Source organism: Acomys minous (assembly GCF_964271855.1).
Source record: "Acomys minous genome assembly, chromosome: 6".
NCBI lineage: Eukaryota > Metazoa > Chordata > Mammalia > Rodentia > Muridae > Acomys > Acomys minous.
In genome coordinates, this window is record NC_140487.1 from 58,104,165 (window position 1) to 58,127,515 (window position 23,351).

Sequence of the window (23,351 nt, forward strand, 5' to 3'; positions counted from 1 at the left end):
AATTTCCCTCTGTCTCACATTTCTCTGCCTTTTAGCTGGGTTGTTTAGATCATTTACATTTGTTGTAATTAAAGATGTAGGTGATTTAACAAGGCATGCCTTGTTTTTTGTCAAATGGGTTTCTTTTTCGCTTCTTTTCTCTTTCTTTCTTTCTTTCTTTCTTTTTTTTGGGGGGGGGATTTTTCAAGACAGGGTTTTTCTTATAGTCCTGGCTGTCCTGGACTCACTTTGTAGATCTGGATGGCTTCGAACTCACAGAGATCTGCCTGCCTCTGCCTCCCAAGTATTGGGATTACAGGCATGTGCCACTACACCTGGCCTCTTTTCTCTTTTTATGCCTTCTTTTGAATTAGTTGGACACTGTCTATATGTCTATTTTATCTCTTTTATTGGATTATATCTACAGCCCCTTGTTTTATGCCTTAGTTGTTACTGCAGTGTTTATATTATCTATCTTTAAGGCATTATAGTCAGTCTTCCGTCAACTGGCATTATTATATATTAGTATAGATGTAGTAAGAAGCATAGCAGTGTAAACCTGACCTTTGTGAGATTGTGTGTGTTACAAACTTAGCAATTCACTGTTATTCTTTGTTCCAATCCAATTCTCCCTTTTTCATTTTTCATAGCAATTTTATTGAGAAATATTTACATACTATATTGTTTGCCCACTTATGGTACATAACTTGGTGATTTTTTTCATTAGCATAGTTAATTTTAAAATAGCTTCACCACTTCAGAAACAGCTTCTATAGCAAGTAAGCTCACAGCTTCCTTTATGTTCACCATTTCATAAAAAATAATTCCCCCCACAAAAAAACAAAAAAAACATTTTTTTTTTTTTTGGCTAGGTGGTGGTGGCACACGCCTTTAATCCCCCCACTCGGGAGGCAGAGGCAGGTGGATCACTGTGAGTTCGAGGCCAGCCTGGTCTACAAATCAAGTCCAGGACAGTTAAGGCTACACAGAGAAACCCTGTCTCAAAAACCAAAAAAATATAATAATAATAATAATAATAATAATAATAATAATAATAATAATAATAATAATTCCCCTTACCTCCCTCACCTAGACCACAGCCGTGCATCTCCTAACCTCCCGGCTTCTTCCCTCATCCCCAGCCGTGCTCCTGTCTCAGTGCGGCACCTAGACAGACGGCTTCCCATTCTTGTGTGTGTCCCCCCCCCCCCCCCCCCCGTCCCCCTTTGCTCTCTTGGTGGCGGCATCCACAGATTAGGACAGCTGACACCATGGCTCGTAACCGCCCCTTCCTTTCTCAGCCTGCGCCTGTTGGCCACGCCAGTCTCCATTTTTGCTTGTTTCCTTATGACCCCACCGCATCACAGCTGTGGGCTCAACTCACTTCCCTCCCGCTTATCGCGGCCACAGCAGCCGCTGCTCTCAGCGCCTTGCTTTTTACCCCTCCTGCCCATGGTCTGTTCTCTCAGGCTTTGACCCTTTTTGCAAGATTTTTACAAATCTGATCACACCGGTTCCCCGAATGTTTTCAACTAAAAAAAAAAGACTTCTCAGCGAGACTCGCAGAACCCACTTCTTCCTCAGTCTGACTTTCTGCTCTTTCCCTCAGATAGTCTCAGACCCACAGGACAGAGCCACACGTGCCTCTCTTATACCTCTGACCCTTTAAATACTATCTTCCAAATGATTTCTCTCTGCTTCACGAACTCATGTGTACTCTACAAAGCCCTGTTTACGTGGCTCTTTCTGGCAAGCCTCTTTCAGGGCCTTCCTCAAACGCCAGCCATGCGTCTCCCCTCACACCAACCACCTCACGCAGCAGCACACTGGGATAGCCCGAGTTGATGTGACTTATCGTCACCTCACTCCCATGCTGCGGACTCTTTCAAGAGGACTGTGCCTTTCAACTTTGTTTTCCTGGTTCCATTTTGGGTCCCCAGTCGGCATTTCTAGGCCATGAACAATTATCTCCGTTAGAACCAACTTGACCGTGACAGTTGGAGAATGACCAATCATCTGTCCAGCCTGAGATCTCTGAATCCACCTAGCTGTCTTGTTCAACATGTGCTATCTCATGTTTCGTTTCAGATGTGCGATGGAAAAACAAATTCTGGGGTAAATCCATGGAAATCGTCCCAATTGGCACAACCCACGTGACTTTGCCCACGTAAGTTCCTCTAGGTTAGAACTGGTAACTCTGAGGCCAGAAGTGTACGTTACGGGCACCCACAATCCCCCTGGCTTGGAGACTGTGCTTTTCACATTTACTCCCTCTGGCAGTGTGTTCAGGTAGCTGCCTCCTCCTGGCAGGCCTCAACGGTCTAGTGTTTTCCCTCACTGGCTGGAAATGCCTCCTGCAGACAACAGCTCCCTGAGCAGAGGCTTTTAAAAATTCCTTTCTGCTTCCTTCCAAGATAAACAGCCACTTTTCTTTATCACTGTGGTCTTGCCTCACTGTCAGAATTCCCTCAGAGTCAGACAAAGCTTCCGTTCTATAGGCGACATTGATAGGTTTTTTGGTTTTTGGTGTGTATGTGTGTGAGTGTGAGTGTGTGTGTGTGTGTGTGTGTGTGTGTGTTTTAAATTATTTATTTATTTATTTATTATTTATTTATTATTATGTATACAGTACTCTGTCTGCATGTGCATTTGCAGGCCAGAAGAGGATATCAGATCACATTATAGATGGTTTTGAGCCACCATGTGGTTGCTGGGAATTGAACTCAGGACCTTTGGAAGAGCAGTCAGTGTGCTTAACCTCTGAGCCATCTCTCCAGCGTGTGTGTGTGTGTGTGTGTGTGTGTGTGTGTGTGTGTGTTTAATCAAAGTGATAGTGGGTCTAGGACTCTAAGCCAGGCTGTAGGGAATCACACGCTGCTGTGCCCTTTCACACATGACTGGGAGTCAGGCTGCCCCACTTTCCTTGTCACTAGCGCCCTCACCTACTGTAAGCAATGCCTGAGTTCTTTCTCATGGAAAAGATAGAAATAATTTGTAATTAGTAAAGTGTGGGAGCCCACCCTACACCTTCCACCAACTTCCCTTCTGCAGTCCAGCAGCGTCAGGCCTGTCCCCTGGGGCTCTGGATGCTTCCTCTGTGGAAGAGGGTGGCTGGCAGTTTAGCAGCCGCTGGTGGAGCCCCCTGTACCTTTAGGAGGCAGGAGGATGACTGCTGAGGTGTTTTCTGCCTCCCAAACCAGCCTTATTTGACGCAGGGTCTGCAAATGAGGGGATGGGTGATTTGTCCCCTGCCTCGGTGTATTAAAGTAAGATGGCCTGCCTGCTGCACCTGTGGCTGGCTCTGCTGGGAGCCGCCTGTGACTCCCCCCTCTCTTTCAGTTTTGGAGATCACTTTGAGTGGAACAAAGTGACCTCCTGCATCCACAACATCTTAAGTGGGCAGCGGTGGATCGAGCACTATGGCGAGATTGTCATCAAGAACCTGGCTGATGACTCCTGCCACTGCAAAGTGAACTTCATAAAGGTACCTTGAGTGAGCTGGTGCAGGAAGGCCAAGGCAGTGCCAGGTGCCCAGAGCACGGCTATCCCCTATCCTGTTACCTGACTGAGATGTTGACCCTCCCTGCCTCTCCTACCATCTGCCCTCCTCAGGGCATAGACTGGGAGACTCTTTGATGAGCTGTCACCAGACCATGACACAGATACATGAAGACATGTTAAGTGGATAAGCCGACGTGAAAGGATGCATCCTATAGGACCCCCAAGTACGCGAACCCCCAGAAGAGCTGAGTTCATAGAGAAAGAAAACAGAGAGAGGGCTATCAGGGGCCAGGTGGAGGGAAGCATAAGACGTTTGTGTGCCACAAGTTTGGAGTTTCTGTTTGGGAAGATGAAAAAAGTTATATAGTGGTGACAGTCGTGCACCATTGTGGGTGTTCTTTATATTGCTGAGCTGTGCCTTTAAGAGAGGTTACAATGAAGCCGGACTTGGCGGCTTGCACCTGTAATTCCAGCACTCAAGAGGTTGAGGCTGGGGAACTGGGAGTCTGAGAGCAGACTACGCAGTATCATAAGGAAGAAAGAACTGGGTGAGGAGACCGCCATGCTTGCATTGCTGCTGCCTCGCCACGAGAAAGGGCGTGGCCAGCCGTTCCCTTAAGAAGGCTTTCCACTTACTTCCATCTTCCCAAGTAGAACTCCGCATCCTCTCAACAGCGCACAAGGCTCTGCAGCCCTAGCACTGCCCACTCTCTCCCCTGAAATGCATGTGCTTACAGAGTCCGATTACTCATACAGACAGACATGCACACGTGCGCGCGCGTCTTCTCAGAGCAGTGTGCTCACTCCCTTGTCTGCTGTCCACCACCCCTTCTCATCTTATCAGGACCAGAGAAAGAATGAGAGATCATTTGTTTGAGTCCAGGCTGGCCTCAAACTCGGAGCAATCCCCCTGCTTCATCCCTCAGAGGGAGTACTGAACTCCTGGAGTACACCACCACGCCCAGCTTTACAGGAAGATGCTTGTAGTTATTGGAGATGAGCACCGAATGTTGAAAGACCCTGGGAGCAGATGCTCCCGTGGGGCACAGCTGTCTCCCCTGTGGCTTCCCAGTCGGTCAACATTTGATCTGTTGATAAATACTGTAAAGGGAAAAAAAAAATCTGACCCCTATTCCCAATAAACTTAATGGCCTGGGTCCCTTTCTTCCCCTGCCTCTTTTACATGGCTGGAGAAGTCAGTTTGGAATTTCACATTCACTCTTCTGGCGCTGCTGCTGTGTCCCACCTTCCCTTTGCATTTACCAAAGCTTTGAAGGGGAGAAACTGAACAAGCAGAGAACGACCTGGAAATGCCACTCAACTTTCCTGCTTTTCAAATACGGCTTCAGTTCCAGCTGAAAATAGGGCCAGGGTTTTTGATTTATGGAGAAATGCCTCTGTTCATGAAGTTTTGCTTTTTTTTTTTTAAACAGCAGATGTTTATTTAAGACTTAAAGGTAAGCCGGGCGTAGTGGCTCACGCCTTTAATCCCAGCACTTGGGAGGCAGAGGCAGATTGCTGAGAGTTTGAGGCCAGCCTGATCTACAAAGTGAGTCTAGGACAGCCAAGGCTACACAAAGAAACCCTGTCTCAAAAAACCAAAAAAAAAAAAAAAAAAAAAAAAAACCCAACATAAAGGAGTACACAGACAGCATATAATTTATTCCATTTGTTCTGTAATCTTGAAAAAGTTACTCTAACTACTTTCCTGAGGTAGATTTGGGTTGGCACTGCTTCAAGGGACCCTCCATCCATCCCAGAAGTTACCTTCCAGCTTTGGCTACAGGCTCCCAAGTGGTCCTCTCCAACCTCAGGTTATGCTATGTAATACCAACACCTCCTCGCCACAGTTAAAAGGCCTCAGGCCCGTTTGACATCCTCACAGTTCTGTCTGATGAATGGACTACTGTTAATTTAATTTGAGGCTATAGACAAAGTACCAGTGAGACAGGCTGAAGGAAGGGTTGAAGTCTAGTGATGTTTTAAACCTTGTCTCTTTCTCATGGTCTCTCTCCTGACCAATGAGCAGCCATAATGACTTTCTTTACTGTTGTTGTCGTATACCCCCGGCGTTATGTTAAGCATCACAGTTATCAACCCTTTGCTGCTGCTTCCCCAAAGAAACAAAACCCATATTTTGTGTGTGTTTATCAAAATGGGTAATTTTTAGTAGTACTATCGTTATTTGTAAAAATTTCTGAAACCTGTTGGATCAAAAAAAACAACAGACAAACAAAAAAACCAACACAGAGCCAAGCAGTGCTGGCACAGGCCTTTAATTCCAGCCTTAGGGAGGCAGAGGCAAGAGATGGCTCAGCCCTTAAAGGCTAGGCTCAGGTTTTTAAGAGTGGCCAGGTAGGTTGTTGGCAGATGTCCAAAACTCTCTAGGGAGTTGGCACTCCCTCTGCTGGCTGGACAGTGGTACTGCATAAATGAGGCTGCGGTCCCCTGAGCTGAGATGAACAAGGCTGTCTCATGGACCAAGGTGCTGAGAAGGGGGCTTGTACCGGTTCCTGCAGCCGGAACAGGCCAAGAATGTGGAGGGGTGGGGTGGGGCGGTGGTATGGTAAAACCTGCAGTTTTAACCAACCTCTTTAACTGGTTTGACAATGACTGTTTTCTTCAGGTAAAAAGAATCGTGAGTTAACTTTAAATTGCAGTTGGGAGAGTTCACAGGCTTTAGAGTCACAGTGGCTTGCCTGGGGCAGCTGCCAGCACTTTCACCCATTAGCATGGCAATGCAGTAGCTACTTGGCAAAGAGCTAAGAACTGGCTTCTGTGTTCCTGTGCCACGTGAAGGGAAAGTAGAAAAAGCGCAGAACCTGTACAAACATGCGTTACGGGGTTGCAAGCTGCAGGTGGTAGGTTAGCTGCAGTCTTCGTTAAATAATGAAAGTTTTTGGTTTTGTTTCTGTTTTTAAATCCAGAACCTGGGCAGGCTGTAGGAACAGGCTAGAAAGCCCGGAAATAAATCCACATGTTTACTTTTAATTGATTTTTAAAAAGATTGCAGTAAGGCATGATGAGAAAGGGCAGTCTCTTCAGTAGTGCTGGTGGGACCACTGGATAGCCACGTGCAAAAGAGGAAATAGTTGTAATCTGATACAGTGTTAAAATACACAACATAAAATGGAAGTCAGCTCAATTACAGGAAAACTGGATAAATGGGGCGCTGAGTATGGTAGTTCACCCCCATCAGACCAACACTTGGGACTCAGGAGACTGAAGCAGGATTCTGTCTCGGACCAGGTAGGTGCTAGATAGAGTGCAGGCTTGAGGCTGAAGGCTTTGGCTGAAAACCCGGAGGATCTGACTTTGATCCCCATGGTAGGTGGAACTGACTCCTGAAAGTTATCTTCTGACCTCCAAGTGTGTGCTGTACTATGTAGACACACACACACACACACACACACACACACACACACACACACACGTTCATTCGACAAAGACAAAAGAGCTAGAAACACAGCCCCAGTGACAGTGAGCCTTCATGCCAGAAAAAGGCAGAAAAAAGTATCTAAACAAACATCCCTGAATGTCAGCCATGCAGACAGCCAACAGAGAGGTGAACAGATGTTCAGCATCATAGAACAGCTGGCTCCAAAAAGATGAGACCTGAAGCGAAGGGAGCCCTTGCACACTGCTCATGGGATGTGAGTTAGTGCAGCCAGTAGGGAGAATGAAGTTCCTCAAAACACCCAGCATCTCTGGGGCCCTGCCGTCCTAGGCTTGTCACAGCACTGCTCACAAGAGCAAAGGAAGGGTCACGCTCAGGGCTATTGGTGCATAGGTAGGGTGCAGAAGTGCAACGGAATACTGTTTGGCAGTGGAACGAATGAAGTCCTGTCATGTGCACTATACACGTAGATTAATGGAGTAGATACTGTGCAAAGTGAAATAAGCCTAGCTCATAAAAAAATACTCCATGACCTCATCTGTGGGTGGAACTGGGGAAAGTAGATTCCTAGAAGCAGGAAGTAGCTTGAGTAGCAGAGGGGTAGAGGTAAGGCCTAGGGAAGTTACTGATCAAAGGATACAACCTTTCTGCAAAGTCAAGAGAGCCATTAACAATGTATCTAGACACTTGAAAATGGCCAACCACATGTGAAAGTGCTCTGGCCTAAATAAATGTGAGGGAAAACATGCTAATTAGCTTGAGTTAGCCATTCCACAATGCACACATATTTCAAAATATTGTACATGACAAAAAAATTATATAATTTGTATTTGTGTACTAATGAAACAACCCATAACTAGTCCTATAGAAACACTCTTACGCCGGGCACGCCTTTAATCCCAGCACTCGGGAGGCAGAGGCAGGTGGATCCCTGTGAGTTTGAGGCCAGCCTGGTATATAGTGCAAGTTCAGGACAGCTAAGGGTATACAGAGAAACCTGGTTTCAAAAAAAGAAAAAAGAAACACCTTTATTGTCTTTTTCATTCCCCTGAGACACTCACAGTAGTCAGGGTTAACCTCAAGTTTGACTTGCCGCTGAGGATGACCTTGGACTCCTGATTACCCTGTCTTCCTCACAGAAGAGCACCCCTGGACCTGGCCTTCGTTCTTTCTGTGCTCTAATACCTATAATAAGTCAATGCCGTAGTCCTACCCAGACCATTCTCATCTGTATCCTAGGCAAAATACTGGAGCACTAACGCCCACGAGATCGAAGGCACAGTGTTCGACCGCAGCGGGAAGCCTGTGCACCGGCTGTTCGGGAAATGGCATGAGAGCATCTACTGTGGCGGGGCTTCCTCGTCCACGTGTGTCTGGAGAGCAAGTGAGTGGCCGCCAGATCCCAAGGATAGAACAGCTGAGAGGCTGTCCCCCCTTCTTCTCCCCCCACACCGGGCAGGGGAGCAGGGGGGGTGAGCGCCACTGTCTCTAGCTGCCACCTGCTTGAGGCAGGTTAGTGGCCCTGGCCCATCTTTCATGTCTTTGCCATGCTTACAGCAGCTTCTCAGTTTGGCTGCTGTGTTCTGCTCTGGGTTCTCGGGACCTCAGAAAGGAGCTGGCAATCCCAGGGTGGCCTGACAGCTTCTTCAGCTCACACATGGGGCTCTAACAGGGCTTGTTGGAGTGACAGCAAAATGCAAGAGATTCTAGAGCCAAGAGCAAGACCAAGCTGTCACTAGAAAAACAGAGTGACCTAGGCTTTCCAAAGCACGCAGGACCTTCCAGTTGGTCGAATCCTAAAAGCTATACTTGTCTTCCAAGGACACTGCCCGGATCAGCTCTGGCAAGAAAGCTGTGGAAGCCCAGGCTGTGCACCAGGAACCCTTTAATCTCTCACACTGGAAAGAGCTTGTTTCCAAGTTGGAGTCATTTTAGTCAAATGACCATCGTCCTGAGACATGGGCTTTAGGAGTGGGTGTTAGTCTGGTTAAGGGAGGGAGAGAATGGTTGGGGATTGAGGTGGGCAGGGTTGAGGAAGGGAAAAAGGAAACTACTTTGTTAGTAGCTTAAGCCATGGGCTACATGCCATGTTTAATAAGGAATTGAGGGGTGAGGCGCCATATTGTTACCTCAGCAGCCTACTGGGGTCAGAGACGCAGAGCAGGGAGGAGGCGTTATGCTACACGTGGTTCCTCCCATGTGCGTAGATGGCTGTAACGACTCCCTATCATGCCACCTCACAGACACACGTCAAATCGGGGAGGAAGGGGAGGGCTAAACAGCTGACCCTGCACCTCCCCTTTCTCAAGAACGAAGCATTTCCCAGGGTTCCTAGCCAGTGAGTCTCAACAGCACAAACAGCCCGAAGTAGGCCCTAGCCCATCCCCGTGCCAACTGTGGGGAACAAGGAACGCTGGCTTGCATCCCGTCAGGAAGAGGTGTGACAGTAAGGGCCAATGTAGTCTCTCTCAGCCACCTCTTCTTCCATCCCAAAGGTTGCCGTGGAGCTGGACTGATGCCCTAGCGGCTGCCTTCCTAGCTTTAGAGGCATACATAAGACTTCACACAGACAGTCTCTCATTTGCTGAAAGCCTGGCTCAATGCTCACTCTTTACCATTCTTTTGTCTCCATATGGGCCTCTAGCTCCCCTGGCCCCTGTTGAAGGAAAGCACCATCTTTACTCTGGTGGGTGGGGGTCTCAGGTGGAAAGCACAGCTTGGAGCTTGGTCTGGTGTTCAAGCTTTAGGTACAGTACACAGAGTATGGGGTTAGCTGCCAGTAGGACTTGAAAAGCTTCAAAGCATGCTGTCTGTGGCAAAGTTCATGGAGGACATTTACGTGTGGATATGGGACCAGCAAGCACTAAGACTGCAAGGGAATTTCTTGGGTCTACATTGGATATCCCTGGTGTATATCTGACTCTTAGCTGAGACCAAAGTTAGGGCCAATTAGAACCTAACCCTGGGATGTGAGCTTTTAAGGCCTGAGATTTGGTGAAAAGCGGCGAGGAAAAGAAAAGAATTAGGTGTCAGACCACCCTCAGGGAGTTCAGTGCTGTTGCAGCTGCTCCAGAATTCTGGGAGTTTGGCATTTCTGCATGGACATGGGCCTTCTGTAGCGGGAGCACAGCTGGTTAGGAAAAGGCCTAGTGAGTTTCTTCAATTGATTTTTAAAACTTTATTGTGTGTGCATGCATGTTGGCATGCGTGAGTGCATGCGTGCATGTGTGTGGTGTGTGTGTGTGTGTGTGTGTGTGTGTGTGTGTGTGTGTGTGTGTGTGTGTGTGTAAAATGAGTGCAGGGATATGTGTGCCCAAGCACAAATGTGGAAGTCTGGGGACAGCGTTGTGGAGTTACTTTCTTCCTTCCACTTTGTAGGGTCTGAACTCATCCATTAGTCTTGAGTGGCATCTCACCGGGCCCCTGGTGTAGTGCATTTGAATAACAAATTCTGCATTAGCTCAGACAATATGGATGCTTCACAGCACCAGATAAATTCACTGCAGGATAAATTCACTGCGGGACCAAAGCAAAGAGACCAAATCCCTGAGACAGAAAACTCAGAGAGAAAAAAATCTACCAAGAAGTGCTCAGTAGCTTACTTGTTAGTCAGAATATTTTAATAGAAATGGAACCGTTTAGAGATTTAAAAAAAAAAAAAGCTGCTCTGAGATGAAAAAGTGGAAGGAATTAAACTAACACAGATGAATTGCAAATGAGAGCTGGGTGGCTTGTTTGTCTTTCAGACCCCATGCCTAAAGGCTATGAGCAGTACTACGGCTTCACACAGTTTGCATTAGGGTTAAATGAGCTGGACCCGGCGTCAAGGTCCCTGTTGCCACCCACTGACACTCGCTTCAGACCAGATCAGAGGTAAGGACTTTGTCCAAACAGCTTTCTCTCCAGAGACATTTACAACAATCCACAAAAAGCGGTGTTCACCACAGCCTGGCCACCCAGAGCCTGGGGTGGGTACCGTCATCAGGAGTACAAGGACAAAGTAGGGGCTTGAAATAGGGGGGCTGACTGAAGCGTGCACTTCCATCCTTGTGTGGTGCCGCCTTTCCACATCTGGAGGGCCCCCACTTGTACTGAAATACCAGGAGAGGTGAGGGGAGGGGGACCGTCTTGAAGAATTTCGCTGCATGTAGTAATGAGGAGTTTACTGTTTATTTGCAATAAGCAGTGAGCTCTCCTGGTCCCGCACGTTGAAATGATCTTAGCGCACTGGGTTCTAACTTCTGGTTCTGGGATTGCTATTCATGAGTCGTGTGCTCTGTGACAAGGCTTTTCCACTCTTCCCCAGCCTCAGTTTCCTGCTCTGTAGAACAGGATGGATAATTTCCCCCAGAGCCTTTTATAATTGAGACTCAAATTCTGAGAGCCACATGGGAGGAAAGATAACTATATGTGACTTAATTTTCTTAAGGCCTTAATGACACGGTATGTACAAGTGCACAACCAAATTCAAAGATACATGAGCAACAAATCTGTACTTACAGTATGGTTTGTTCTAGAAATCAGTAAGATATCACTCAATAGGGAGCAAATGGACTTGGAGAAATGAACAGTTCACAGAGAAGAAAGCCAAGTGAAAATGCCATTTCCTAGTTTGGCAAAACAAACAAAAAATCTGTGGCTGGTAACAACATGCTATAATACAAACTAATATATAGTATAAAATATAATAGAATATAAAAGGAGGAATATAAATTGCTTACATTCCCTGTCAAGTGTACTTTCATAATATATCAATTAAAGACTCAACTCTTTTGTCCAACGGTCCTAAGTCTAGACATTTCTTGAACAGATATGTTTTCTTATGTGCAAAGGGTGGCTGTCCAAAGTCATTTACTTCAACACGAAGTATAACTCTAAAAATGGTAGGACCAACCCAGTGTCTACATGTAGAGTGTGTTTGAAATGATTAAGGCACATCCACAAAAACGAGTACTATACTGCCGTTAAAAATGAACCTGTTCCGGCACAACTGTGAAAAGTTCTCTAAGGTTGAGTGAAAAGCGAAGTAAAACGAAGTCGCTTTGCAACCATTTATGCCCTTTAGCTGGACAAGGGGACAAGAATATGTATTGCTGTTTGGAAAATACGTACCCAAGAAACGAACAATGTGGGGGTTCCTGTCACGGGAGAGTGGGGGGAGTAGAAGACTGACTCAGAGTTCTCTGGACAGAGATCCCAAGCCCCAGGGACATCACCTCTTCACAAGAGGCGGCCCCGCTTTCAGGCTCAAAATGCTGCATCACCGTGTGGAGGGGGCTCTGAGTATCCAGTCCTGTACATCGGAGTTGCTGGTTATTTTTTCGGTGACCAGTCCTTTCCGATCCCCTCCGTCCCCAGGCTTCTAGAAGAAGGGAACGTAGAGGAAGCTGAGGTGCAGAAGCAGAGGATCGAGCGGCTGCAGAGGGAGAGGCGGCGCATCTTAGAGGAAAACGACGTGGAACACCAGCCTCGGTTTTTCAGGTTTGTGCCTGGAGGCGGGTGGTGGGGAGCGGCCAGCCTTGTGGGACAAATGGCAGCTTCTAGGTGATTGTCGTTGTCCTGAAACAGGGTTGGTGCCTTTTTTTTTTTTTCTGGCCTCCCTTGTTTCTTCCTGGTGTCTATTTGTAGCAGAAGAGAGTGTAGGAAAGCCTGGTACCAAAGCCACCCGGCCTTCTTGTTACATTCCCGGCTGGGGCTGGCTGCCTGCATAGATAGATTCTACATAGTGACAGGCTAGTTGATGACAGCCCTACTGTAGAATTTGAGGTACTTATGCCTAAAATTGGCAGTTCCAATACTCTCGTTCTTGAGTTTGGAAGATCTGATTGATCTTTACTTTTATTTGCTTTTTGTTTGTTTGTTTGTTTCGAGACAGGGTCTTTCTGTGTTAGCCTTGACTGTACTGGACTCGCTTTGTAGACCAGGCTGTCCTTGAACTCACAGCGATCTGCCTGCCTCTGCCTCCCGAATGCTGGGATTAAAGACGTGTGCCACCACACCCACTGATCTTTACTTTTAAAGTAACTTTCTGGAGCCAGGCATGAGTGGCTTTTGATCATATTTGTAATCCCAGCATGAGGGGAGGCTGAGGCAGGAAGATTGGTAAGAGTTTGAGGCTAGCCTGGGCCGCCCTGTGACATCCTAGCTATAAACAAGCAAGCAAACAAACAAAAATTGTTGAGATTTTCTTTAAAATATACTTAAAATTGTAAAAGGGCTGTGAGCAATTGTGGCCTTTTACCCAGTCTCTTTCCTGTTTTAACTGAGAAGGAAACAGGCCCACAGGATAGAGGGGGCTTGAGGAAGGCCCAGTAGAATGTTCCACGTGGGGCATGCCTCCTCTGACCACCTGGCCAGCACTCTGGGTGATTGGGGGTTTTATTGCAGCAACTTATGTAGCGGATGCAAGCTGGTGAGTCCACGCCTGTCCTGGAACCTGTGGCATATTTATATTTGGGGTGGGTCTGGGGGCTTATTTGTCAGAATAGATGGCAGGAACAGCTGTCAAAAGGTTCTACAGAGTTTTCTCAGCAGCAGGTATATTCTAAACTGCGGAGAAAGCCAATTTTGGTGGCCCAGACCTATAATCAAGAAACCGTGACAGGAGGATTGCAAGTTCAAGGCCAGCCTAGACAAGTTAATAATGACAAAAAAATCAAAATTCTGCCTCTAAAAAAAAATAAAAATAAAAATAAATTAAGGTATCACCGAGGACCTGATGGAGTTACTGGCAGCTTAACTGCCCCTCCATAGGGCAGTGTTAAGATGAGCTGTCATCCATACACAGCGGAACATCACTTAACTGTTTAAAAAGGAGCGAGAAAGCACCATTGCTCTGGTTACCTGTATAAAAGCAGATGGTAGGTGCTGCTGGCTTGGTAGGCCATACGCCTTAGCAATTACTCAGCCCAGTTGTTCAACAGGAAAGCAACCATAGATAACATTTAAAGAAATGGGTGTGGCTGTGCTCTTAATAAAACAACATGCCTGGTGGTAGAGTTCTTGGATAGCATTCGTGAGGCCCTGGACTTGGTCCCCAGCGTTAGTTTGCTGACTTACTGAGTAACAGTGAAGACAGACACGTGCACCTCACGGTGTGAGTGACAGACAGATCTCCAGCATAGACTGTGGTGTCGACTCCTCAAGGGGTAGAGCTGTGCCCAGTACTGTGGAAGGGAGGGAAGGCAGTGTGTGTGTGTGTGTGTGTGTGTGTGTGTGTGTGTGCGTGTTCTCACTCTGGCAGAAGAAAGCTGACATTACATTAGGCTGGGAGGTAGGGCTAAGCAGAAAGCAGGAGACCTGTTTCCTTTTGTACCTTTTGAATCTCGATCTGTATAGCAGAATATCTTTTCCTAGAGTAGGTAGCCAAGAGTTCCCTCTCTGGACTGCTGTGGTGTCCTCCGGGTCCTTAGACTTACTTTGATGGACTTAGTTGGTTGTGTAGTATTTAGTCATTCCCAGGGTGGTGGCTGTCAGCCCAGCCCTGTTTGATATATGGCACAGAGTGGATGGACACACCACACACACATACACACACACACACACACACACACACACACACACACACAGAGAGAGAGAGAGAGAGAGAGAGAGAGAGAGAGAGAGAGAGAGAGAGAGAGAGAGAGAGAGATTGGTCCGTTGGTTGGTTGTTGTGGTCGGTCTTCTCAGAAGTACCACTTTCCCAGCCTCCAGGCTTAAGAATTGAAAAATGGCTGTGGTCCTGCCAATGCCACTCAAATACCCGAACAACAGGAAAGATGATTATTGGCTCTGTTTTTTTAACAATTAAACTTTACTATACAACCCAACTAGCTTACACAAAAGGGAAAAAAGGTAAAGGGAAACATGAGTGAACCTTCTGGTATCCGTTCCACGGGACAGGTCCCTAGGTGTCTCTGGCCTGCGCGCTGGTCCAGCCTGTTCGCTGATCCTCTTCCTGATCCATGTGGGCTCAAGCCCAGTCTGAACCTGCTGCTCCTCTCTGTCCTCTCTGCCTGCCTGTCCCTCACATGTAAGGGGCAGTCTTCCTCTCCCATTGAGGGTGGATTAGAAACACAATAGTCCAGGTGGAGTCCCCAGGTCCTCTTCCTGAATTCCAGGCGAAGGATGGCTCCACCCCGTCTATCTCAAGGTTAATTTGGGAGTATCCGTGGTGTATCCAAGGGCAAAGCCCACCAAGACTGCTTTCACCTGTGACAAAGCTTACAATCCTTCCCACAGACGATTGTGTCCAGAATGAGGGTAGAACAGCTGGGGGGAGGCGGGAGAGAGGGGATGCAATAGCGGACTCTGCCAGAAGCTGTCTCATCTCTCGCAGGAAATCCAGCGATGACTCTTGGGTGAGCAACGGGACCTACCTGGAACTGAGGAGAGACCTTGGGTTTTCCAAACTAGACCATCCTGTCTTGTGGTGAAAAAGTAAAGAAGACAGAGAATGTCAGTGCGCTTCCCCCACGTTTTCTCCTGGAAGCAGCACACACCTGTGTCTGTATGTTTAAAAGATAGTCTGTCCGATGACCACTTGTTCTTGGCTTAGCATTGTAAGTACTGAAGTGTATACTTTCTTCAGTAAGTTTCTCCATAATTTCAAGTGTTATAATGATTGTTTATATGAATGTAGAACACCTTGGTATTTCTTTTTATATATAAGCTATTTAATAAAAATGAAAGATTGAATGTTAGTGTGTGGGTTAAAAAAAAAAAAGATTTAGCACTAATTTTCCAAAGGTAAGGGGGGAAAGTCAAATTTATGCCTTATAAAATCACACTGGAGAAGAAGAAGAAGAAGAAGAAAAAAACCTCTCCGAGGTGCATTAAGAAATAAGGACACCCAGGGCTGCTCGCCCATGCACTAGCTCTCCAGCTTTAATTGGTAGCTGGGATTTCTTTTGGCCTCAGACAGCTCTTGAGTTCTTCATACAGAACAATTCTGTGAGTGCTGCAGTAACAAGACAATTCTCACTTGCATTTTAGGGGTTAAGGGATCTGTATCAGGTTAGTGGAATGCTTATTTTTATGTAAGGTGGACATCGCCCATCCGGAGGAGAAGCCTCCTCTCCCTGCAGTTGTGCTGCCTTATATGCAGCCCCCACCCCACCCAACCCTTAGAGAAGTCTCCATTAATTCAGTGTCCCCATGGCAGCATCCTAGGGGGGCAGCAGGCATTCAGTTTTTTTCCTGAATCCTTCACCTGAATGAATCCTTGACAATTTGAGACACTACTTTAGTCTTCCTGCCCCACCCCTGGCTTGCAAGCCCCTCCTTTTCAATCTCTGTTGAGGATGAAATGTCACCTGTTTAGTATAAGACACATAGCAACAGCGCACAGCAGTGTGACCTTCTCAGACTTGGGCGAAGTCACTGTCATCTGTGGTTTTAAATAACCTGGCAAGTCCTCCTCCCCCACAGCTTTGGGCTCCTCTACCTCTTACGGAGAACCGTACTCTCAACCTTGTCTACATAGTTTGACCATCGGCCTTAGAGACAAAACATCAAGCATTGCTGTTCTTCTGTGTCGTTGTCCGAGAAAGCTGCAAGGGCTGTGCGTCTTTCCTCTGTCTCTTCTTGTTTGTAACGCTCACCTGTCTCAGGTAGGAGCTACCAAAGGGGGAACCGCTGCTGCTCTTTTGTCTCACTTCAAGTCACAACAGTACAATGTACGCGGGCAGCAGCTGACTTGTGTTTCTCGGAACGGTTCTGACCCCTGCCCAGAGCATATTAAAACCAAAGCCGGACTGATAAGCCTTGGACTCCTCAAATGTGTGTAGCAACTCCGTGAAGCATTGTGTGTAATGGTCGGGTAAAGAGATTTCTGTAGAACGGATTTGAGGGGGCCAGTGAGGTCGGCTCAGCAGGAGAGGCATTTACTGTGTAAGCCTGGCTCCGAGTGAGCGCAGACTCCAGGACCCACATAAAAGGTGCAAGGAGAGAACTCACGCCACAGAGCGGACCAGTGTCACCCCAGATAACCACCCAGACAGCACTGAGTTCTCACGGTGGAGCGTGGAAGGTGAATCGATTGTCTTTGGAGTCTACAAGTGACTGTCATTTTAAGCAACTCATTAAATAGTGGTTCGTTTGTTCCACATTTCTGAAGACGTCAAGGTGAAGCCAGTGGGAAATCTCATCTCCGCTTCTAAGCACCTGGGCAGTGCAGCCCAGTTCCTGGTCCTGTTTTGCTCTTTTCCTTCTCGAGTGTTCCCCACATTCTGCTCACAGACACGAGAAAGAAGGAGGCTTGTAGATTCAGGCATCTCAGTGCCAGGGAAGCAAATGCAGTGTTCACAATGTGAGGACAAGTGTGGGATATCAGTAATGTTGGGTGTTAAATAGGCCTGCTCGAGAGAGGCTGACTCAAAGGAGAAGGGAAAACAACAAAAACAAAACAAAACAACAAGCAAAAGATTACAAAAATGTACCACCAGAATGGGTACAGCCTTGTTTGTACCAGTTGTTTAAAAATTCTTAAATTATCTCGTGGTGTGATTTCTGTTGACTTCAAGCTTTTATTTTGGAGTCACACAAACAGCTGACCCAAATGTCACCTCTGTAGTCACCTTACTTGAACCAGGGGCAGGAATGAACAGAATATGGTCTAGAACCATGTGTGAATTCTGTGAGTCACTGCCAGTGTCTGGATAAAGGGCTTTCTGAAGTATGATGGTCTGGGGGTGCCTGCTGCTACGTGACTCTTAAAACTCCCTGCAGGAGGGGGGAGGCTGCTACCTTCCTCCCGTCCCACCTAACACACCCTTCCAGCAAGTCTGTATGTCTAGGGTGTATGTTTTCATAAGGAAAAGAGAACTGTGGTATTGTTTTGTGAAAAAAAAATAAGATAAGGTTTAATTTTCTGGACTTTTCCTCAAATACATAATACCAGTCACTGTACCATTTGATATGCCGGTGTCAGGCTCTCGCATTCTCATTGTCCCATTTCAAGTTCATGGTAAGGTACATATGCTCCCTTGGTAGTGGTACCTTGTGCTAACCACACACTGCATGTCATGTGTCACAGCCTTAAATTGCAAGGCGTCGTTAAGGAATGAGCATCTTCAGTGTTGCAGGGGAGGGGCCCAGTGCCCTCCCCAAGTCCTTGGGTACCGGAAGGCTGCTCTCTCCCCACATCAGAGGTGGCAACAAAAGCCCCAGTGTAGGTTCTTCCTGCAGGTCATATCCAGATGCTAGGATGCTTCAGGTACTAACCAAACTGATGCAGGCCACCTCCCAGACACCAGGGGGAGTTGGGTACTAATTAAATAAATAGATGGAGCTCACATTCCAGACACTTAAGGGGAATTTGGAATTAACTAGACAGATACAGTGCACTTTTGAGACACTAGGGGGAGTCTTGGTACTAACTAAACAGATGCAGTTCAACTCAGCCTCAGGAGGGTTCTTGTACGTTAGCCCATAAATGCAATTAATTACCTACTAAATAGCAAGAATGCCTCAGCATCCCCCCAGTCTACCAGTGCCACTGCGGGGTTCCCCGAGGGAAAACTACACAAACTGAGTATTTTAATGCTAACTCCATTTAGACTGCTGTTTTCCTCACTTTAATTACCTTCAATAAATCATTTGTTCAGGCTTCTAACACTGTCTTTCATCTGTTTTTGTCAGATTTATGATGAGTTGGTTTACTCTACCCTTAACAATGTCAAGCCAAAACTAAAGGTAAAGGTTACTTTGCTTTTTACTGTAGGCCTCCTGTGCACACTACAAACCCTCTCTGATGGACTGTAGCTATTATAGACTGTCCTCAAACCCTCTAGCACCCAATAAATTGCTCTCCTGGTCTTAGGAATAGCAGCTACAGTGTTTAGGCAGAATTTATTTGAATGTCTTTAGTTTTGATATCAACATTAGCATAAATCTATTTTTGCTAGCAGATTCAAGCTATTTTCACAGGCTCGGTTTTCTTTGTTGTATCGATCTGTGACTCAGAGTTTCTCTTTCTCTATGGAGAACCCACGTATCAAACATGTATCTGCAAATCAGGATGGTCTAACATGCAAGCCAGTTTTTGTTTTGGTTTCTTTGAAACTGTTTTTAGGGGATGCAGTCATCAGAGGTGACTCTTTTTATCTTTTTATCTTCCTCTGTTACCCCAGAGGCTATGCATTGGGGGCCGGGGAGGAATGATATTTGTAAATCTTCTGTGTAACCATTTGTAAAAATCTAAATCCCACCCTGATACCCAGACCCCTTGGGCTCTCTCAGAAGCTCCTTCTAATTTGTTGTGTCTCCCCTTTGTAGCTCACTGACTGACAATAAAGAATATAGCAAAGGCTGTCTTTGTCTTCGTCTTTCCTGCTTGTGAGTAGTCACACATCTGTCTGGAAGAACACAGCTGCTCACCTAAGTGACAGATGCTGAGCCGGTGAGGTTGGGAAGCACTGGGTCGTCCTGGTCTTCTCCCCAGCGTTTCCCAGCATTCCTAGCTCTTGGGATAGGCAGCACCTCTAGTCCAAGGATCCCCTGTTCTGCCTGCCTACCTTTATTGTGCTATGAAAATGGCATTTCCTGTGTGTCAGAACACAGTGGAGCGGAGCAGAAGAGCGCTCATTGTGTGTGTGTGTGTGTGTGTGTGTAGTCACACAAATCGTAGCTGGCCCTTTTTTCCTACCCACGCTGCATCCCTGGGTGAGAACTTGGTGAACTCCATTTGCTTTGAGTTGGTGTGTCCCCGCATTGTTTAGAATAATGGGGTGCCAAAGGAAATCTGAAAATCAGTTTAAGAAGTTTTTACCACTATTTCCCCGCTATTGGCTCATGTTGGTATTAAAGCATCAAGGCACAGACAACCGAGGAGACGGTTTGCAGAAGTGCACTTCAAGCCATTATTTTAAAATTCTGGTTGTGTTCTTATTATACCCATAGTGTAGTCATTGTCATTATCACAGTGACAAAGCCAGGACTGTTTCCCCAGATCGCGTTCTCATACACTTCGTAGTAGAGTGTAGTTATTCCAGGGCACACAGGCCAACCCAACAGACACAAGAGAATTAAATGAAGGGCCCAGAGCAAGTGTAGAGCATGGTAGAATAACAAGACAAGAAACCATTGCTGCCTCAGAGGCAGCTGGAGCCCCCCAAAAGGAGACAGCATCAGGAGTGTGGCTTCAGAGGCCCATACAGCTTTGCCAGAAGACCCAAAACTGGCTGAAGAGCTACCCCTGCCTAGGTCTCAAGTTGCCATTCCTGAGATGGTTGTAATGAGCAGGGAGGGGGTCCTTCTTAACTGTCATCACTAACCTCATGGGCTGGGAAAGAAACATTAATTGAAATTCTTTTTTATTATTTTTTTTATTTTTTGGATTTATGAGACAGGGTTTCTCTGTGTAGCTTTGGCTGTCCTGGACTCACTTTGTAGACCAGGCTGGCCTCAAACTCACAGCGATCCATGTGCCTCTGCCTCCCAAGTGTTGGGATTAAAGGCGTGTGCCACCACGCCCGGCCCTAATTAAAAATCTTAAATTTGGTTAAAGTCCTGGGAGTAGAGTAAATTACACAAGCACGAACACACACACACACATACGCTTTCTCCTATGTGTTTCAGACCTGGACAGCCCAGGACACCACCATCTTGATCAGCATTTTAACACCACCGTGGGGCTGGGACACAAATTGTCATGCTGCTAAGAACAAGTTTCTTTTCGTAGATTCTATATATTGTTCTGTAGTGTCTTAAACATTGAAAGTGGGGACTAGGCGACCTTAGATTTGATTGTGGTCGAGAGCCTCCCTGTTGTCCAGGATGGACACTACAGGCGTGTGCTTCCATGCCCAGCTATTCCTCAGGCACTTTTCCAAGGGCTACAGGAGGAGGCCCCCACTGCTGCTGTGATGGAGTCTTGGGGACACATTTTTGAAGCAAGGAAGGCTTCTACACCCAGACATTTCCCCCACCTCCAGAAGCCAGCCACCCATCTCGTGGCAAGCTGGTAGGTAAGTCAGTCATCACAGTGTGGTCAGACAGCTCTGTTGCCCACAGCATCCAGGGAGAGTTGGTGGAAGTTCCTCTAAACTGGTGGCGGGTATAGAGGAAGTCTGGGCCTCAGGGACAGGGGAGAGAAAGGAGGGACCCAACACTGAAGGCGAAACAACTCGTCCTGCTTTGCCGAGGTTGTTCTCTCTTCTAACATGGGAGCTGCAGCAGTCTTGCATAAACATATAACTGGTCAACCTACGCTTTTGAGCTGCTGTATCAGCTCTGATGTTCTACTAGAACTCTACAGAGAAGGTGGGGCCAAGGTTCTGAAACAAAGCAGACAAGTCCCCCATTCCTGGCTACCCCCCTGCACTTGGGATTCCTGTGTTTACACCATCATGCCCAGGCACACCAGTACAAATGCCTTGCTCCAAAGATCCTGTTGACCGCTCTTTCTTGGAGCCTGAGCTCTGTAGTTCCTCAGCCAGGCTTCATAGAGATTGCTGCCTGGTCTATCGTGTCTGAAATCAATATCTCACTCTCTCCACAGTCTTTTATTTTTTATTAAAGTTTTATTTTTACACACACATATATACACACACACACATCTCTGTATGGCACATGTGTAGGCACACATGGAATTCAGAAAGGGTTCTGATCCCCTGGAGTATGAGTTGCAGGTAGTTGTGAGCTGCCTGACCAGGATGCTGGGAGCTAATCTTGTGCCCCTGGAAGAGCAGTGAGCAATCTTACCCATGAGCCATCTCACCAGCCTTGAAGGAGAACAGACAGGGGAAAGATGGAGAGGATCTCAGACATGGCAAATTTTCTTCTTCTTTTTTTTTTTAATGAAATCTCATATTTATTTTTTAAGAAATGGAGTTTGACTCCCCACACGCACACACACAAAAAATTTTGAACCAAAATAAGTGAGCACCATCAGCTCCCTGGGCCTGCATCAATGACAGGAAATACACTTATGCTCAGCTGGTTGCTGGGGGTGGCGTGTGCCAAGCAGGGTTCTAGGAAGTCACATTTAGGTACTGACTAGGAGAGGTCCTGCTGATTGGTGAATGAGCTACAAGACTAGCCGCAAAGGAGCCAGTGATTTCCCCCAGGAGAGCACTCACATGAAATGACTGTTTAAAAACAAGCCAACAACAAAAACCAGAGTTGGCACACATGTGGTACACACACATACACACCGGCAAAACTCTCCACACATGAAGTGAAAATAAGTACATCTTTAACAAAACAACAGTAAGTCAGAGTTCCAAAGAGTGGCTCCCTAAGTGGCATTTCCTGCCTCGGCTCTCTGAAGTGGCCCTAAAAGCCTGTCACTCCATCAGTGTGCTTTGGGGTTCAGATAATTTATAGGGCCAGCCTTTGAAACATCGTAGGCAATCAAGAAAAACAGAACCTATTTGGACAGTTCCAGAGTGTCCGTGTCTCTGCCTTTTTGGCCGATTGACTAAAATTCTTAGTGTGCTTCACATCATCCAAGAGTTCAACCTGGGTGAAGAAACCAGCCCGTTACAGTCCAGGAAAGCTCCAGACTCCATACGCTGCTCATGGTGGCTGTTCCCGTTCATTTACTGAGTCATAAAGATGCATTGCTCTGGCTACTGTTTGCCTCCTAAGTGTCCCCCAAAGGCCTGTCTGTTGGAGACATGGTCCCCAGGCCGTGGTTCTAGTGGAACCTTTGAGCGGTGAGGCCTGCAGAAGGAAGCTAAGTCACTGTGGCTAGGCCCTTGAAGGTGATGTGGAGGCCCACACCCGTCTCCAGCGCCTCTTCTGCCTGCTCCTGGCTGTCACGAGGTGACTGCTTCCCCTGCTGTGTGCTTTCCATTCGCTATGCCCTTCAGCTTTACCACAGGCGCAAAAGTAATGGGGTCGAATGGCCATGAGCTAACACTGAAAGCACCAGCCAAAATCTCACTTCTTTCACTATGTGTGCCTCAGATCTCTTGTCACAGTGAAGGAAAGATAACTAACACAGTTACTTTTTAAAGTAGCTAAAATGTAAAGAATTACAAAATCATGTAACAATACAATAAAATGGTCATATTCATTAGTTTTAGAAACAGATTTTTTTTTAAACTGGACACAGTGATGCATGGCCTCTAGAGGGTGAGGCAGGGGGATTGCCATGGGTTTAGAGGCCAGCCTTGGCTACATATATGGTGAATATCAGGTCAGCCTTGAGCATATAACAGATCCTGTCTCAAAAAGCCAAAACATAAGGAATGGGCAATTTACATGCCCATCATCCTAGTGCCCAGGAAGCTGAGGCGGCAAGGCCACTGCAAGTTCAAAGCCAACCTGGGTGTGCGCGTTACTCTGTCATCTACACAAACTGGAGTCATCTGGCACGAGTGAGGAACTGCCTCCATCAGATTGGCCTGTGGGCCATGTCCTTGACTGATAAGTGATGCGAGAGGGCCCAGCCTACCGTGAGTGGTGCCATCTCAGGCAGGCGTTCTTGGGCTGTATGAGAAAGCAAGCTGACGAGAACAAGCAGTGCGTAGCCAGTGGTCCCTGCCTC

The 23,351-nt window shown here is 46.8% G+C and overlaps 1 protein-coding gene across 6 annotated transcripts in view; it reads left to right on the forward strand.

Moving 5' to 3' along the window:
* Window positions 1-19,167, forward strand: part of OSBPL3 (oxysterol binding protein like 3) — a 184,615-nt gene extending 165,448 nt beyond the window's left edge. For all 6 annotated transcript variants that reach the window (XM_084787333.1, XM_084787334.1, XM_084787335.1 and 3 more), the window contains 6 exons: window positions 2,068-2,146; window positions 3,319-3,463; window positions 8,117-8,261; window positions 10,624-10,750; window positions 12,236-12,358; window positions 15,195-19,167. In XM_084787333.1, the coding sequence (XP_084643459.1) occupies window positions 2,068-2,146; window positions 3,319-3,463; window positions 8,117-8,261; window positions 10,624-10,750; window positions 12,236-12,358; window positions 15,195-15,291 (716 nt within the window). In that variant the 3' untranslated portion in view covers window positions 15,292-19,167. The remainder of the gene's footprint in view (window positions 1-2,067; window positions 2,147-3,318; window positions 3,464-8,116; window positions 8,262-10,623; window positions 10,751-12,235; window positions 12,359-15,194) is intronic.
* The last annotated feature ends 4,184 nt before the right edge of the window (window positions 19,168-23,351 follow it).